General features: G+C 46.9%; 1 protein-coding gene across 1 annotated transcript in view; it reads left to right on the forward strand.

The window, feature by feature from the left end:
- Positions 1-14,783, forward strand: part of TRRAP (transformation/transcription domain associated protein) — a 98,635-nt gene extending 83,852 nt beyond the window's left edge. The window contains 4 exon segments of the mRNA XM_070955347.1: positions 3,620-3,804; positions 7,733-7,936; positions 10,327-10,521; positions 13,450-14,783. Of these exon segments, the coding sequence (XP_070811448.1) occupies positions 3,620-3,804; positions 7,733-7,936; positions 10,327-10,521; positions 13,450-13,734 (869 nt within the window). The 3' untranslated portion in view covers positions 13,735-14,783.
- The last annotated feature ends 913 nt before the right edge of the window (positions 14,784-15,696 follow it).

The raw sequence follows: 15,696 nt of genomic DNA on the forward strand, positions 1-15,696 counted from the left end.
ATATAGTGGCCTGTCACACAATAATTCTTTGCGTACAATAAAAGAGAGAGAGAGAGAGAAAAAAAAAAAAACCCAAAACCACCCACCAAGAATATGCTTGGAAAGTAAATACTTCAATCAGAGTCATTTTTAACAACCCATTTGAGATGGGATGTATTGTTACTTTAATGCTTATTTTTTCCTTCCTCCCTTTCTTTTCTCTGCACCCAAATTTTGACAGCTCTTGTTTATTTGCAACCAAGTCCAATTTACTCTATCCAAGTCTGGCAAATAAAAACCCGATGTAGCTTTTCATCTTTAAAGAAACAGCAATCTGGCCGGGTCCGTAAATAGGAAGTTAAACCTTGCGAAGGCTGATGACTCACTTAATGACCCCATCGCTTAATGACGGAGGGTTTGGTCTGTATTTTTGGGCTTGGAAACCCAATATGAAGAATATATCACTTGGAGGTGGCTTCTGGACAAACTAGCTGACTCCCCCTCCCTCCCTCCCTCCCTCTCCTTCCCTCTCCTCTCTCTTTCCCCTTCTGCCTCTCTCTTTCTCTCCTCTCTTCCTCTCTCTCTCTTTCTCCTTCTGTCTCTCTTTCTCTCCTCTTTCTCCTCTCTTTCTTTCCTTCTCTCTCTCTCTTTATCTCCTCCCTCCCTCCCCTTCTCTCTCCTCTCTCCTCTCTCTTTCCACTTCTGTCTCTCTCTTTCTTTCCTCTCTCTCTTTCTCCTCTCTTTCTTTCCTTCTTTCTCTTTCTCCTCTCTATCTCCTCTCTCTCCCTCCCTCTCCTTCTCTCTCCTCTCTCCTTCTCCTTCTGTCTCTCTCTTTCTCTCCTCTCTCTCTTCTCTTTCCTTCTCCTTCTGTCTCTCTCTCTCTCCCTCCCTCCCTCTCTCCTTTTCTCCTTCTCTCTCGTTCTCCATCTCTCTCTCTCTCCCTCCATCTCTCTCTCCCTCCATCTCTCTCTCCCTCCCTCCTCTCTCCCTCCTCTCTATTTCCTCTTCTGCCTCTCTCTTTCTCTCTTCTCTCCCTCCCTCTTTCCTTCTCTCTCTTTCTCCTGTCTCTTTCTCTCCTCTTTCTTTCCTTCTCTCTCTTTCTCCTTCTGTCTCTCTCTCCCTCCCTCCTTCTCTCTCCTCTCTCTCCCTCCCTCTTTCCTTCTCTCTCTTTCTCCTTCTGCCCCCCCCCCCTCTCTCTCTCATGGCCAAAGACCACGATGCTCTTCACATAATCAGCTTCTGCATAATGATTGATGAAATACTACAGCTTTTATTTAGATGGGCTGGTCTCCCAGTCCTTTGCTCTCTCTTTCAATCTCCACCCATTGTTTGCTCTCTCTCCCTCCTCCAGAGGTTACCTCGGAAGCAATCCAAGCCTTGACAATAGAAAGGCTGCCCATCCATCGGCAAAGCACGCACCTCACGTTCCTCCCTTTTCTCTCCTGCAGAAGAGGGCGTGTGCCACGTTCAGAGTTGCAGCTGTTGCCTGACCTTGTTGTAAAGGTTCCAGTAGAACGTCGGGAAAGATTTAGAAATGTGCTGACTGAATTTCCCCCCCCCCCCAAAGCATCTGCCGCGGATCAATCAACTCGATCTTGTGACTGTGATATTGAGGGGTGAACAAACCTTGCATGATTTTGAGTGAAAAATCCAGAGTCCATGCTGCTCAACTCAGAGGCTAGGACAGAGGCTGCCCCAACTTTGGCAACTTTAAAGACCTGTGGACTTCAACTCCAAAAATTCGGAGACTTCAACTCCCTGAATTCCCCAGCCCGCTGTGGATTTTGACTCCCAGAATTCAACTGCCAAAATTCGGAGACTTCAACTCCCTAAATTCCCCAGCCAGCTGTGGATTTTGACTCCCAGAATTCAACTGCCAAAATTCGGAGACTTCAACTCCCTAAATTCCCCAGCCAGCTGTGGATTTTGACTCCCAGAATTCAACTCCCAGAATTCAGAGACTTCAACTCCCTGAATTCCCCAGCCAGCTGTGGATTTCAAATCCCAGAATTCAACTGCCAAAATTCTGAGAGTTCAACTCCCTAAATTCCCCAGCCAGCTGTGGATTTTGACTCCCAGAATTCAACTGCCAAAATTCGGAGACTTCAACTCCCAGAATTCCCCAGCCAGCTGTGGATTTCGACTCCCAGAATTCAATCCCAGAATTCCCCAGCCAGCTGTGGACCTCAACTCCCAGAATTCAACTCGCAAAATTCGGAGACTTCAACTCCCAGAATTCCCCAGCCAGCTGTGGACTTCAACTCCCAGAATTCAACTCCCAGAATTCGGAGACTTCAACTCCCTGAATTCCCCAGCCAGCTGTGGATTTCAAATCCCAGAATTCAACTGCCAAAATTCTGAGAGTTCAACTCCCAGAATTCCTCAGCCAGCTGTGGATTTCAGCTCTCAGAATTCAATTCCCAAAATTCTGAGACTCCCAACTCCCAGAATTCCACTCCCACAGGTCTTAAAGTTGTCATGATTGGGCACCCCTGGGCTGGGATATGGAATAGGCTGTTGGCTATGTGTCCAAATCTTACGCTCTTGAAAAGAAATCACAAATATTTTGACACGAGGGTCTGCACAAAGATTTCGGGCACTGAATAGCCACGGCGAGTGTTTCAGCTTAAATGTTATGATCATAAATGACCAGCAATGGGCATATTTGAGATTAGAAGAAAGATTACGGAAGCTTCTGGACAAGATTTGAAGGTAGAAGGACGTGTGGTAGGATGTTTTGGACTTCTTAGTGATGGTTCTTCCTGCTGTTTTTCACAACATAAATGTCTCCTTTTGTTTTCTTCTCTCTATTTTTACTTATTTATTTATTTGTCAAACATATATAAGATAACAGATACAAGTATAAACATGATTATGACTACAGGATATGGATACGAATAAATGGAGACAGTAGGACAGGGACGGTAGGAACGTTGGTGCGCTTATGCACGCCCCCTTTATGGACCTCTTAGGAATGGGGTGAGGTCCACAGTAGACAGTCTAAGGTTAAAGTTTTGGGGGTTTGGGGATGTAACCACAGAGTCAGGTAGTGCATTCCAGGCATTGATCACTCTGTTGCTGAAGTTGTATTTTCTGCAATTGAGTTTGGAGCGGTTTACCTTGAGTTTGTATCTATTGTGTGCTCATGTATTGTTGCGGTTGAAGCTGAAGTAGTCATTGACAGGACATTGTACCAGATAATTTTGTGTACTACGTTTAGGTCAGACCAAAGGCGGCGTAGTTCTAAATTGTCTAAGCCCAAAATTTTAAGCCTCGTGGCATAAGGTATTCTGTTGCGAGCAGAGGAGTGGAGGACTCTTCTCGTGAAATACTCTGGACTCGCTCAATGTCCGATATGCAGTGCAGGTTCCAGGCAGACGAGCTGTATTCAAGAATTGGTCTAGCCAAGGTTTTGTATGCCCTAGTTTGCAGTGCAATATTACCGGAGAAGAAGCTATGCAAGATTAGGTTGACAACTCTTAATGTCTTTTTGGCAATGCTGTTACAGTGAGCTCTGGCGCTTAGATCGTTTGAGATGAATACTCCGAGGTCCTTGACAGAATGAGGGTCGTCTACGAGGTCGTATCCGCCTAGCTTGTATTTTGTGTTCTGATTTTTTTCTCTTGTCTCCTTTCTCCAGTTCCCCGTGTCGTGGCTGTCTCTCCCCAGATGCGTCTTGTGGAGGACAATCCTTCTTCTCTCTCCCTGGTGGAGATCTACAAACAACGCTGTGCCAAGAAAGGGATTGAGCACGACAGCCCCATTTCTCGCTATTACGACCGGCTGGCCACCGTCCAGGCACGAGGGACCCAGGCCAGTCATCAGGTATCACACCCCAGAAAGGACTGTCCACTTTAGTGTCCCGTTCTGGTTACCACGGTTCAAAAATGAGGTTCAGGTTCTAGAAAGAGTGCAGAGAAGAGCAACAAAGATGATTAGGGGACCCGAGGCTGAAATATATGAAGAACAATTGCAGGAATTGGGTATTTCTAGTCCAGGGGTCAGCAACCTGCAGCTCTGGAGCCGCATGTGGCTCTTTCACCCCTCTGCTGCGGCTCCCTGTTGCTCAAAATATGAGTCACAATCGCCAGTGTGCGACACCTGCCGGCACACGATTTATTGAGCTTTTCGACTCCTGGTAGGCCAACCATGGATAAATCCAAGAAAAGAAAAGTTTCAGAAGAAAACAGAATGTTTAATTCAACTAGAGCCTTGATGGTACAGTGGTCTAAGCACCCTGTTATTAACACAGCTGCCTGCAATTTACTGCTGGTTCGAATCTCTCCAAGGCTCAGGGTTGACCCAGCCTTCCATCCTTTCTAAGGTAGGTGAAATGAGGACCCAGTTTGTGGGGGCAATAAGCTGACTTTGTATAAATATACAAAAGGATGAAGGCTATTGCTTAATGCATTGTAAGCCTCCGGAGAAGGGCGGCATATAAATCAAATTAAATAAATTAAAATAAAAATTAAAAAAAAAAAAACTACATATGCTAGTTTTGTGGCCGTTCAGGAAATAGTCAGGCATGGGAAGAGTTTTGTGGCTCCCGGTGTTTTCTTTTGTTTGGGAAACGGCTCCAAATGGCTCTTTGAGTGTTTAAAGTTGCCGATCCCGGTCTAATCTAATGAAAAGAAGGACCAGGAGGTGGCATGATAGCATCTTCCAATATCTCAGGGGCAGCCACAAAGAAGAGGGAGTCAACCTATTCTCCAAAGCATCTGAAGGCAGGACAAGAAGCAACGGATAGAAACTAATCAAAGAGAGAAGCAACCTAGAACTAAGGAGAAATTTCCTGACCGTGAGAACAATTCATCAGTGGAACAACTTGCCTTCAGAAGTTGTGGGTACTCCCATCACTGAAGGTTTTCAAGAAGAGACTGGACAACCATTTTTCCATGATTAAATAGGGTCCTGCTTGATCAGGGGTTGGATTAGATGACCTCCAAGGTGCCTTCCAACCCTATTCTATGTTCCGTAGTTGTTTACTCAAGAGATTGGTCTTTTACGGTTGGGCATTTAAGCCCTGTTCCCACGCCCTTCCCGTAATTTCCTTACTCTGACTAAAACACAGTCTGACTGTTTCCGAGGAGGAGTAGGTACGCATTAATCTTCCATTACCATCCTTACTCATCCATTTCTGAGCCGAAATGGTTAGCTTTAAAAGGTTTAAAATTTATAGGCAAGACCGGAAGGTTGTCCTTGACCCGTTTTTAATTCCAGGTGCACCGTTTCTCGAAAGTTCACCTGCTAATAAGCAACCTTTCATTCTTGGCCCAGCCTTAAAAATCAAGTGACTTGAAACATCTGCCTCCTTTTCTTTTTTTTTTCTTTTCCAAGGTACTTGCCTTCGGCGCGCAGAAATTTTGTCTCCCTAAATAATTTAATTTGAGCAAGTGCAGTGATTGTTCTTTCCGAGCAGCTCCCCTCTTTTATTTCCAGCTCCAATTAATTAAGCCAGTCCGTGCTGTAGTAATTCATTACGAGTGACTTACAGATATTTGCACGTGAGACCCAGCTTGCCTGTAGAAGGAGTTGAGGCTGATCTTTAGAGACCAACTGAACCGGTGTTTTCTCAACCTCAGCAACTTGAAGATGGGTGGACTTCAACTCCCAGGGTTCCCCAGCTAGCCATGAATGACAGTTGGAAAGACGAGAAGGATCACCTACTCTAGTGTTTCTCTACCTTTGTTCTGAGCTAGGCTCCCTTAAAAAGCAGGAAGCAGAGTCTTGGTCCCGGCAAAACCTCTTTTATTTACACGACTGTGAATTCCTTTCATTCACAGTCAGCAAGGTTTGTCCAAACAGTTTTTCAAAGGAATATTTATCAACACAAACCTTATCTCGCTTGGCAAGCTGCCACGTAACTAGTTTCCAAACGCAGTACAAGGCAAAACTTGGCACAGAGTCTCTCCGAGTCACGAACGAATGAATTGTTTCTTACAAAAGCCCCCTCCCTATTCGCTCCTTTTTTGTTTCCTATGGGAGGGACCAATCGCCTCCAAGATGTGGCTTTACTCCCAAGTCGACCCTGCTTTCTTAGTTGTTCTTGTCTTCTGGCAGCTCTGCGCATGCTCACACTGGGAACAGGATCCAGCTGTTCCTCTGTCTCACTACTGTCTACCTCCCTCTCTGCCTCCAACGCAGAGTCCGTGTCCGAGCTTTCCCCAGCCCCCAGGACTGGCCCATGTTCCTCCCCAACCTCCCCATTGTCTGACTCTGCTGCCAGCTCTGCTGGCTGCCGGCAGGCCATAACAACCTTGGGACCTTGAAGATGGGTGGACATCAACTCCCAGGATTCCCCAGCCAGCCATGAATGATAAGAGTTGGAAGGACCAGAAGAATCGCCTAGTCCAGTGTTGTCACCCTTGGTAATCTTAAGATGCGTGGACTTCAACTCCTAGGATTCTCCAGCCAGTAGGAGGAAGCCATTCCCCAGCCATTATTCCTCAACATGCTGGGAGTTGAAGTCCATCCATCTTAAAAGAGGTTGAGAAGCACCGCACGGAACAGTTAAGATTGGACCACCCCAAAAGTGATAACGGAAGAAGAACTTCAGAAGATAACATCAAAGTTTTCCTCAACTTGGTGTTCTCCAGTTGGGTTAAACTGCAAGATCCAAATTCCCAAGAAACATAGGAGAAATTGGTCCACGATTCTGCCCCACGGCACCCGTTTGTCAAATGCCAGGAAAATCAGGAGATCCAGACAGCTCGAATGGGTATAAAGATTTATTGTAAGCTTAAGCTCTTTACAAGAATCTGAACTATTAACAGTCAAGGGAGATTAGCGGGGGATAAAAACAGAAGAACTTCAAGGTGGGCTGGACTTAGATCTCTTGTGGGCAGAAGGGACTCAGACTGATGACATGTTTGACCCCTCCCTCAGGCTCAGGCTGATCATCTCCTACATCAGTGGTTCTCAACCTTTTCTTCACCATAGACCCCCTTTAAATATCTTTTGTGGCCATGGACTATGGCCATGGAGCCCCCCAAGGCTTAACTCAAGATTTAAATCATAACATTTCTTCAAGCCTTCGCAGACCCCCTCTGACGACATTGCAGCCCTTACGGCAGTGATGGCTTATTTTTTTGCCGTCGCGTGCCAAAAGCAGGGGGAGCACGGGAGGGTCGCACGCACGCGTGCCCACACCCATAATTCAATGTATCCCGCCCCCCCTGCACATGCGTGTGTGACCCCCTCGGCGCTCCCCCCCATGCCCATTTTTCGCTGCCCTCAGGCTCCAGAGGCTTTCTTGGAGCCTGGGGAGGGTGAAAACAGCCTTCCCCACCCTCCAGAGGCCCTCTGAAGGCCGGAAATGACCCATTTCCTGACTTCCGGTAGGACCAGAAGGCCCGTTTTTCACCCTCCCCAGGCTCCAGACCCTTTCTAGGAGCCTGGGGAAGACAAAAGGCCGGAAATGACCCATTTCCTGACTTTCGGTAGGACCAGAAGGCCCGTTTTCCGCCCTCCCCAGGCTCCAAACCCTTTCTAGGAGCCTGGGGAAGACAAAAGCGGCCTCCCCCCCTCCCCTGGGAGGCCCTCCGGAGGCCAGAAACAGCCTGTTTCCTGATTTCCAGTGGGCCCGGAAGGGCCAAAAATCAGCTGGTTGGTGCGCACATGCGCGCTGGAGCTGAGCTAGGGCAACACTCGCATGCCCCTTAGGGGTTCCACGGACCACAAGTTGAGAACCTTCATCCTACGCCAACCACCATAACCAACCCACCTCCTGATCAACTTACGCTTCCCTTCTCAGGTTCTCCGGGATATTCTGAAAGAAGTTCAGGGCAACATGGTGCCACGCAGCATGCTGAAGGAATGGGCCCTTCACACGTTTCCCAACGCCACCAACTACTGGACGTTCCGGAAGATGTTCACGATCCAGTTGGCGCTGATCGGTTTCGCGGAATTTGTCTTCCATCTGAACCGACTCAACCCTGAGATGTTGCAGATTGCTCAGGTAGGTTTCGAGGGAGGGTTGGCTCTAGGGACCTTGTCTGTGAGAAGTGACCCATGCGCTGACCCCATTGTTGTGGCCTGTCGGCTGTGGGCCCTTCCAGCATCCGAATCAGAGGAGGAGGAGAAGGTGTGGGAGTCAGGGTCAGCATTAAGGCAATCTGAGAGTTCCGAGGGGGAAGCTGGAGCTGTCAGAGAGAGAGAGACAGAGTTGGAGCCTGGGCAATCCATCAGCCGTCAGATGGAGAGTCAACAGCTCCCAGGTCTGGAGGTGGCTGATGAGGAAGAGGAGGAACAGCTGGGTCTGGTGCCTGACACGAATGCACAGAAGGCAGAGGAGAGGAGAGCAGTGGAAATCTATGGGCCGGTCCTTGGGACAGAAGAGCCACCGCTGCTAGCAAAACCCCACCCTAGCTCTGGGGATAAAAGGCAGGGGGCGGAGATGAATAGGTGTGGCAGACAACTATTCATCTCCCTGCCGGACAGACTTGTTAGCCTGCGGTGAGAGAGAAACCTTTTGCCGGGGTTGCCGGCGCTCCTAATAAAGGAATCATTGATTTAAATACAGAGGGTTTGTCGTGTTTGGGGAGCTGGGGAGAAATTGCCCACACCCTTAACACACAGATACAACGCGTCTGCTCGTTGCCTACACCCGTACACGCAAGATACAACACGTCGGTTCACCACAGAGAAGGATCCTCCAATGTCTTCTCCGGCCACTGCGGAGAAGCGAAGAGGTTGAGAAGGAAGTCCAGAAACTCTTTTTTTTTCGTCTTTTCCTTGGCTTGCTCTTAAGGCGAAAAAGATGCTGAGTTCGCTGAAAATTTTAATGGACCCTCCCCTCCTCCTCCTCCCTTCCCCCCCCCTCCCCCTTCCTTCCAATTCTCAACCGTTCCTTTTCAGCTGCATTGTCAGGGAGTCCGTCGAAAGTTCCTATGCGGAGAGGGAAAAAAAAAAAAGCAGAAACGAGCAATTTTTTTTCTCCCCCCCCCTCTCCCCCCCCGCTCGGGCCGACCCATCCGGCAGCACAACAAAAGAAGCCATTATTCGGGATTGATACCTTGCTGAGAGAGTTTATACCTGTCATCTTTATACGCCGGTTAATAGAGGGCTGCGTTCGAAGCTGAATTTCTTGTTAACCTCGCTCTGCCGATCCTGCCTGAGCGGGTTGGGAAAAGCGGCTCTTTGCATTCCGCGTGACCGTCGACCTCGTCTATCAGAAACGTCGCCTACAATTGAATAGGAGGAGGGCTCCCCCCCCCTCTTTTTTTCCAATCCGAAATCTCTAGCGGGCCACAGGCCAAAAAATGTTGAGGGAAGGGGGGGGGGTGAGGGTTAAAGTCTAAACCCATTGTCATTAAGATAAAGGTGAAGGTTCCCCTCGCACATATGTGCTAGTTGTTCCCGACTCTAGGGGGCGGTGCTCATCTCCATTTCAAAGCTGAAGAGCCAGCGCTATCCGAAGACATCTCCTTGGTCATGTGGCCGGCATGACTCAACGCCAAAGGCACACGGAACGCTGTTCCCTTCCCACCAAAGGTGGCCCCTATTTTTTCTACTTGCATTTTTTTTTAACGTGCTTTCGAACTGCTAGGTTGGCAGAAGCTGGGACAAGTCACGGGAGCTCACCCCGTTACGCGGCACTCGGGATTCGAACCGCTGAACTGCCGACCTTTCGATCGACAAGCTCAGCGTCTTAGCCACTGAGCCACCGCGCCCCTTTCCATTGTCATTAAAATTGCACTAATTGAACGCGACCACACTTAGCCACTGAATGGGGCTCCTTCCACTTCTGTGATACAGGAAGTCCTCGATGTGCGACCGCAGCAGAGGGCCAAAATTTCCGACGCTGAGCGGGATGTCGGATTAAAGCAAGTTTTGCCCCATTTTACGACCTTTCTTGCCGCAGACGTTAAGTGAATCCCTGCAGTGGGGACGTACCCTTGTATGAAGTGAATCCGGCTTCCCCATTGTCTTTGCTCGTCAGAAGGTCGCAAAAGGGTATCATGTATCTCCCCCAGGACTTTGCAACCGTCATAAATATGAGCCGGTTGTGTCTGAATTTTAATCACGTGACCATGGGGATGCTGCATTGGTCGTTAAGTGTGAAAAACGGTCATAAGTCCCTTTTTTTCAGCGCGTCGTAACTTCAAACGTTCGTTGTACAAACCGTCGTAAGTCGAGAACCACCTGTACTTTGTCTCTTTCCATCACGTTAACAATTTTTGGGTAGAAGTGTTTGGAAGCCTCGGGGGGCCACCCTGAAGGTTTTAAGAGGGCCCCCGGTGGCCCCAGGCTGTGCATTATTGTTTTGGAGTAGATTTTCTTTCCCCCCCCCCTTTTTCTCTGTCGTTCCTTCCAACGTTGTGCTTGTGTTTTCATTTCCAACCTTAGGATACGGGCAAATTAAACGTGGCCTATTTCCGGTTTGACATCAACGACGCTACCGGGGATCTGGACGCCAACCGGCCAGTCCCGTTCCGGCTTACCCCAAACATTTCGGAGTTCCTCACCGCCATCGGGGTCTCCGGGCCCCTCACAGCATCCATGATCGCCGTGGCTCGTTGTTTTGCTCAGCCGAACTTCAAAGTAAGTGTGTAGTGAGTACTCTGGCGCTGGATCAGTGTGCTGAGAAGGACACCTGGTCGATCCCTTCGGTACCAGAACATTTGTGGATGGATTGACTTTAAATAGATTGATTGATTATTTATTTGTGTGTTTCCGTTAATATTTTTACAAGGCAGTGAACATATCCAATACATCTTCCTCCTCATGTTTTCCTCACAACGATAACCTTACGAGGTGGGTTGGCTGGGAGAGAATGATTGGCTCAAAAGTTATTCAGCTGGCTGGCATGCCTAAGGCAGGACTAGAACTCCCAGTCTCCTGGTGATTGGCCCAAAGTCACCCAGCTGGCTTTCATGCTTAAGGTGGGACTAGAACTCCCAGTCTCCTGGTAATTGGTCCAAAGTCACTTAGCTGGCTTTCATGCCTAAGGCGGAACTAGAACTCACAGTCTCCTGGTGATTGGCCCAAAGTCTCCCAGCTGGCTTTCATGCTTAAGGCTGGACTAGAACTCACCATCTCCTGGTGATTGGTCCAAAGCTGGCTTTCATGCCTAAGGCGGAACTAGAACTCACAGTTTCTTGGTGATTGGCCCAAAGTCACCCAGCTGGCTTTCATGCTTAAGGTGGGACTAGAACTCCCAGTCCCCTGGTGATTGGCCCAAAGTCATCCAGCTGGCTTTCATGCCTAAGGCGGAACTAGAACTCACAGTCTCCTGGTGATTGGCCCAAAGTCACTTAGCTGGCTTTCATGCTTAAGGTGGGACTAGAACTCCCAGTCTCCTGGTGATTGGTCCAAAGTCACTTAGCTGGCTTTCATGCCTAAGGCTGGACTAGAACTCACAGTCTCCTGGTGATTGGTCCAAAGTCACTTAGCTGGCTTTCATGCCTAAGGCTGGACTAGAACTCACAGTCTCCTGGTGATTGGTCCAAAGTCACTTAGCTGGCTTTCATGCCTAAGGCTGGACTAGAACTCACAGTCTCCTGGTGATTGGTCCAAAGTCACTTAGCTGGCTTTCATGCTTAAGGCTGGACTAGAACTCACAGTCTCCTGGTGATTGGTCCAAAGTCACTTAGCTGGCTCTCATGCCTAAGGCGGAACTAGAACTCACAGTTTCCTGGTGATTGGCCCAAAGTCACCCAGCTGGCTTTCATATCTAAGGTGGGACTAGAATTTACAGTTTCCTGGTGATTGGTCCAAAATCACCCAGCTGGCTTTCATGCCTAAGGCAGGACTAGAACTCCCAGTCTCCTGGTGACTGGCCCAAAGTCACCCAGATGGCATTCACATCAAAAGTCGGACTAGAACTCACCATTTCTTGGTTTCCAGGCTGGTGCCTTAACCAAACTGTTTCTCTTTAGTTTCTTTTTATTATTAAATGTATATGCTACCCGTTACATTGTCTCGAGTTACTCTGGGTGGCTTACAGATCTATCAAACATCAATATAAGGGTATTAAAAGCATTAAAATTAAGATTAACAACAATTAATGAACGAAATGCCATCTGCAAAGCAATATTTTGTCTGTTCAGACTTTCACAAGTATCCTGATATTGTCAATATAGATTTGGATATTCTGAATATTGGAATATCAGTTCAGTCCTGTCAGTTAATGACCTCAATAAAGAAATTTACATTCCTAATAAATTACGATTATCACCCTGGAGACATTATCATAAATTGTGCCAAATTAGCGTCAATTGTAACAGATTGTGATGATCGCCCAGGATAAATGATCATAAATTGTAATAAATTATGATTCTTATCCTGGATAAATGATCATAAATGCAACCTCCCCACTCCATTCACCAAAAGAGAATCAGATTAAAATATTTTAACAGTGTATATGTTTCTGAAGTATAAAACCACCTGCTTCAGTGGTTGTGGCTTGGTCCAGACTGTGAATTCAAACTCTCCCCTTATTAAATGAATATAAATAAGAGGAATATTTTGTTGTTGTTGTTAGTCGCAAAGTCGTGTCTGACCCATTGTGACCCCATGGACAACGTTCCTTCAGGCCTTCCTGTCCTCTACCATCCTCAGGAGTCCATTTAAGCTCACGCCAACTGCTTCAGTAACCTCGTTCTCTGCCGTCCCCTTCTTCTTTTGCCCTCCATGTTTCCCAGCATTAGGCTCTTCTCCAGGGAGTCCTTCCTTCTCATTAGGTGGCCAAAGTATTTGAGTTCCATCTTCAGGATCTGGCCTTCTAAAGAGCAGTCAGGGTTGATCTACTGTAGGACTGACCGGTTCGATCGCCTTGCAGTCCAAGGGACTCGCAGGATGGGTATAGAGGAATATAAATATATATATAAATGTAAAGATATAAAAATAAAAGATGTTGAAACTCTGGAAAGACTGCAGAGAAGAGCAACAAAGAGGATTGGGGGACTGGAGCCTGACAGTGAGATCAGTTGGTAGTACAGTGGTCTAAAGTGGTCTAAAGTATAGTGGTCTAAGAGCCTTGGTAGTACAGTGGTCTAAAGCACCCCTGTTATTAAGAACAGCTGCCTGCAATTACTGCAGGTTCGAATCTCGCCAAGGCTCAAGGTTGACTCAGCCTTCCATCCTTTCTAAGGTAGGTAAATTGAGGACCCAGTTTGTGGGGGCAATAAGCTGACTTTGTATAAATATACAAAAAGGATGAAGGCTACTGCTGAGCACATTGTAAGCCGCCCTGAGTCTCGGGAGAAGGGCGGCATATAAATCGAATTAAAAAAAAAAATTTAATCAGTGCAACGGGTTGCCTTCAGAAGTTGTGCTCCATCTTCTGGAAAGCAATTAATGGCTTGCCACCAGAAGTTGTGGATGCTCCATATCTGGAAGTTTTCAAGAAGAGATTGGATAGCCATTTGTCTGGAATGGTACAGGGTCTCTTGTCATGGGCAAGAGTTGGACAAGCAGCCCTTCCCGGTTCCTTCCACCTCCTCATTCTGTTATTCCGTTCCCTTCTAGGTCGACGGCATCCTGAAAACAGTGCTGCGGGATGAAACCATTGCTTGGCATAAGAAGACCCAGGAGGACACCTCCTCTCCACTCTCAGCAGCCGGGCAGCCGGAGAACATGGACAGCCAACAGCTGGTGTCACTGGTTCAGAAAGCTGTGACCGCCATCATGACCAGGCTCCATAACTTGGCCCAGTTCGAAGGCGGAGAGAGCAAAGTCAACACTTTGGTTGCGGCCGCGAACAGCTTGGACAACCTGTGCCGCATGGATCCAGCCTGGCATCCCTGGCTGTAGACGTGTCCTGAAGACTTGGGACGATAGCGAAGCCTGTTGAGATACGGATGAGGGCCTTCAAGACCGATCACGGATGGTTCTTCACCCGTCTCGACCCTGATGGTTACCGGCGTGATCATGTTTCCATGACCTGTTGTGTTTTTAGACTCTCATCTCAAAAGTTAAAAAGATTCCTTCCTCATCATGCTTGACATCGCTCCATTCCGAGGAAAATCATCTAAAAGGACGAGATTTGAATTTTTTGCACGTCGAACCGTCTTTTATTTTATGCCGTGAGCAAGAAGAGCGAAGATGCCGGGGGCAAGAGTTTTGAGACTTGCCTAGGAGTCCTTGCCAATTTGTGTTTTTTAAAAGAAGAATTGTCCCCTCTTTGAGGATACTGATGTGCAAAGTTTTTAACTGTTTATTTTCTGGTCGATTACAAAGACAGTTGAAAGATCATTTTAATCCAGCCAAAAATGTAGGCGAGTTTAGGGGGCATTGTACAGCGATTTTTTGTAAGAAAGATGTACAGGAAAAAAAAAAAAAACTCTTGTTTTTGTTGGTGTTGTTCATTGTTTCAGTTGCTAGTTGGTTAAAACAAAAAACAAAGAAAAACCCCAGGAAATGATCAAATTGTGCTACTTCTATGAACTTTCTACGGTGAAAGTGAACTTATTTCTGGGTTGGCGAATCCCTCAACCTGAAACTGTCGTCCGTTAAAACAAGTATTTGGAAGTAACTCATTCGCTCAAATCCCCAAAAAAAAAAAAAAAAAAAAACTTTTGAAAACCCTTCGAAAGCCGCTTTTTTTTTTTTTCAGCTCTTGACAAATTTAAATGTATATCCTTAAAAGTAACTTCCCTTGGAGCTGTTTTGTTTCTGTTTTTTTTTTTTTAGTTTTAGCTGTGTAATTTAAAAAGAAAAAAATCACAAAGAAATTGTTTTTATTGCATCCATCTTAAGCCTTTTTTATATATATAAAACCCGTATTGCAATATTGAGAATGTTCCAGTTCAAATTTGTAAGGAGTGAACTTTTCTTCGGAATAAATATTTTCTAAAACGTCAGGAATGGCCCTTATTGATCTCATGGTTGGGGTTTTAAATGGCTGTAAAAAACATGGATGAGGGACATACCCAGGGGTGAAATATAGCAGGTTCTGACAGAACCGGTAGCGGAAATTTTGAGCAGTTCAGAGAACCGGCAAATACCACCTCTGGCTGGCCCCAGAGTGGGATGGGAATGGGGATTTTGCAGTATCCTTGCCCCAGGAGTGGGGTGGGAATGAAGATTTTGCAATATCCTTACCCCAGGAATGGGGAGGGAATGGGGATTTTGCAATATCCTTCCCCTGGAGCAGGGTGGGAATGGAGAATTTACAGTATCCTTCCCCTGCCATGCCCACCAAGTCACGCCCACAGAACCGGTAGTAAAAAAAATTGGATTTCACCACTGCTACGATGGTGATGCTTGGCATGGTGGAAGGAAGCAGAAGAAGACAAATGACGTAGAGGACATCCTGAATATGGCTACCGGCAGTAGCTGGAATCATCTCTCTTTGACTTCCATCTGTTATATTTTGGGTTTTAGCAAGCGTTCGACAAGATATATAGAACAGATTCGGATCTGGGTAGAAAGATTACCTGGAATTGGCTCTCTTTGAGTTCCATCTGTTGTATTTTGGTTCTAACGAATTGTTTGACTTTATGTACAGGAGGACAGATTTGGGGTTTGGGGTGCTTAAACACCTGAACAATGACAGTGGCATTATAATGCGAGTCCTTCCTTTCTCAAGTCTTCAAGCAGAGGTTGGACTGCTTTATCCTGATACTTTGGGAGGTCCTGCATTAAGAAGCAGATTGGACTTGATGACGGCCGCTCCTTGAAGGTGGACTAGATCAAAAACAGAGTCCGCGGGATGATTAGAACTAGATTTTATGGAAACTGGCTAATGGAATCTTGCAGGATTCTCCTGGCTGT

Source organism: Pituophis catenifer, unplaced genomic scaffold (genome assembly GCF_029215685.1).
Source record: "Pituophis catenifer annectens isolate HBS135680 unplaced genomic scaffold, rPitCat1.0.hap2 SCAF_16, whole genome shotgun sequence".
Taxonomy (NCBI): Eukaryota; Metazoa; Chordata; class Lepidosauria; order Squamata; family Colubridae; genus Pituophis; species Pituophis catenifer.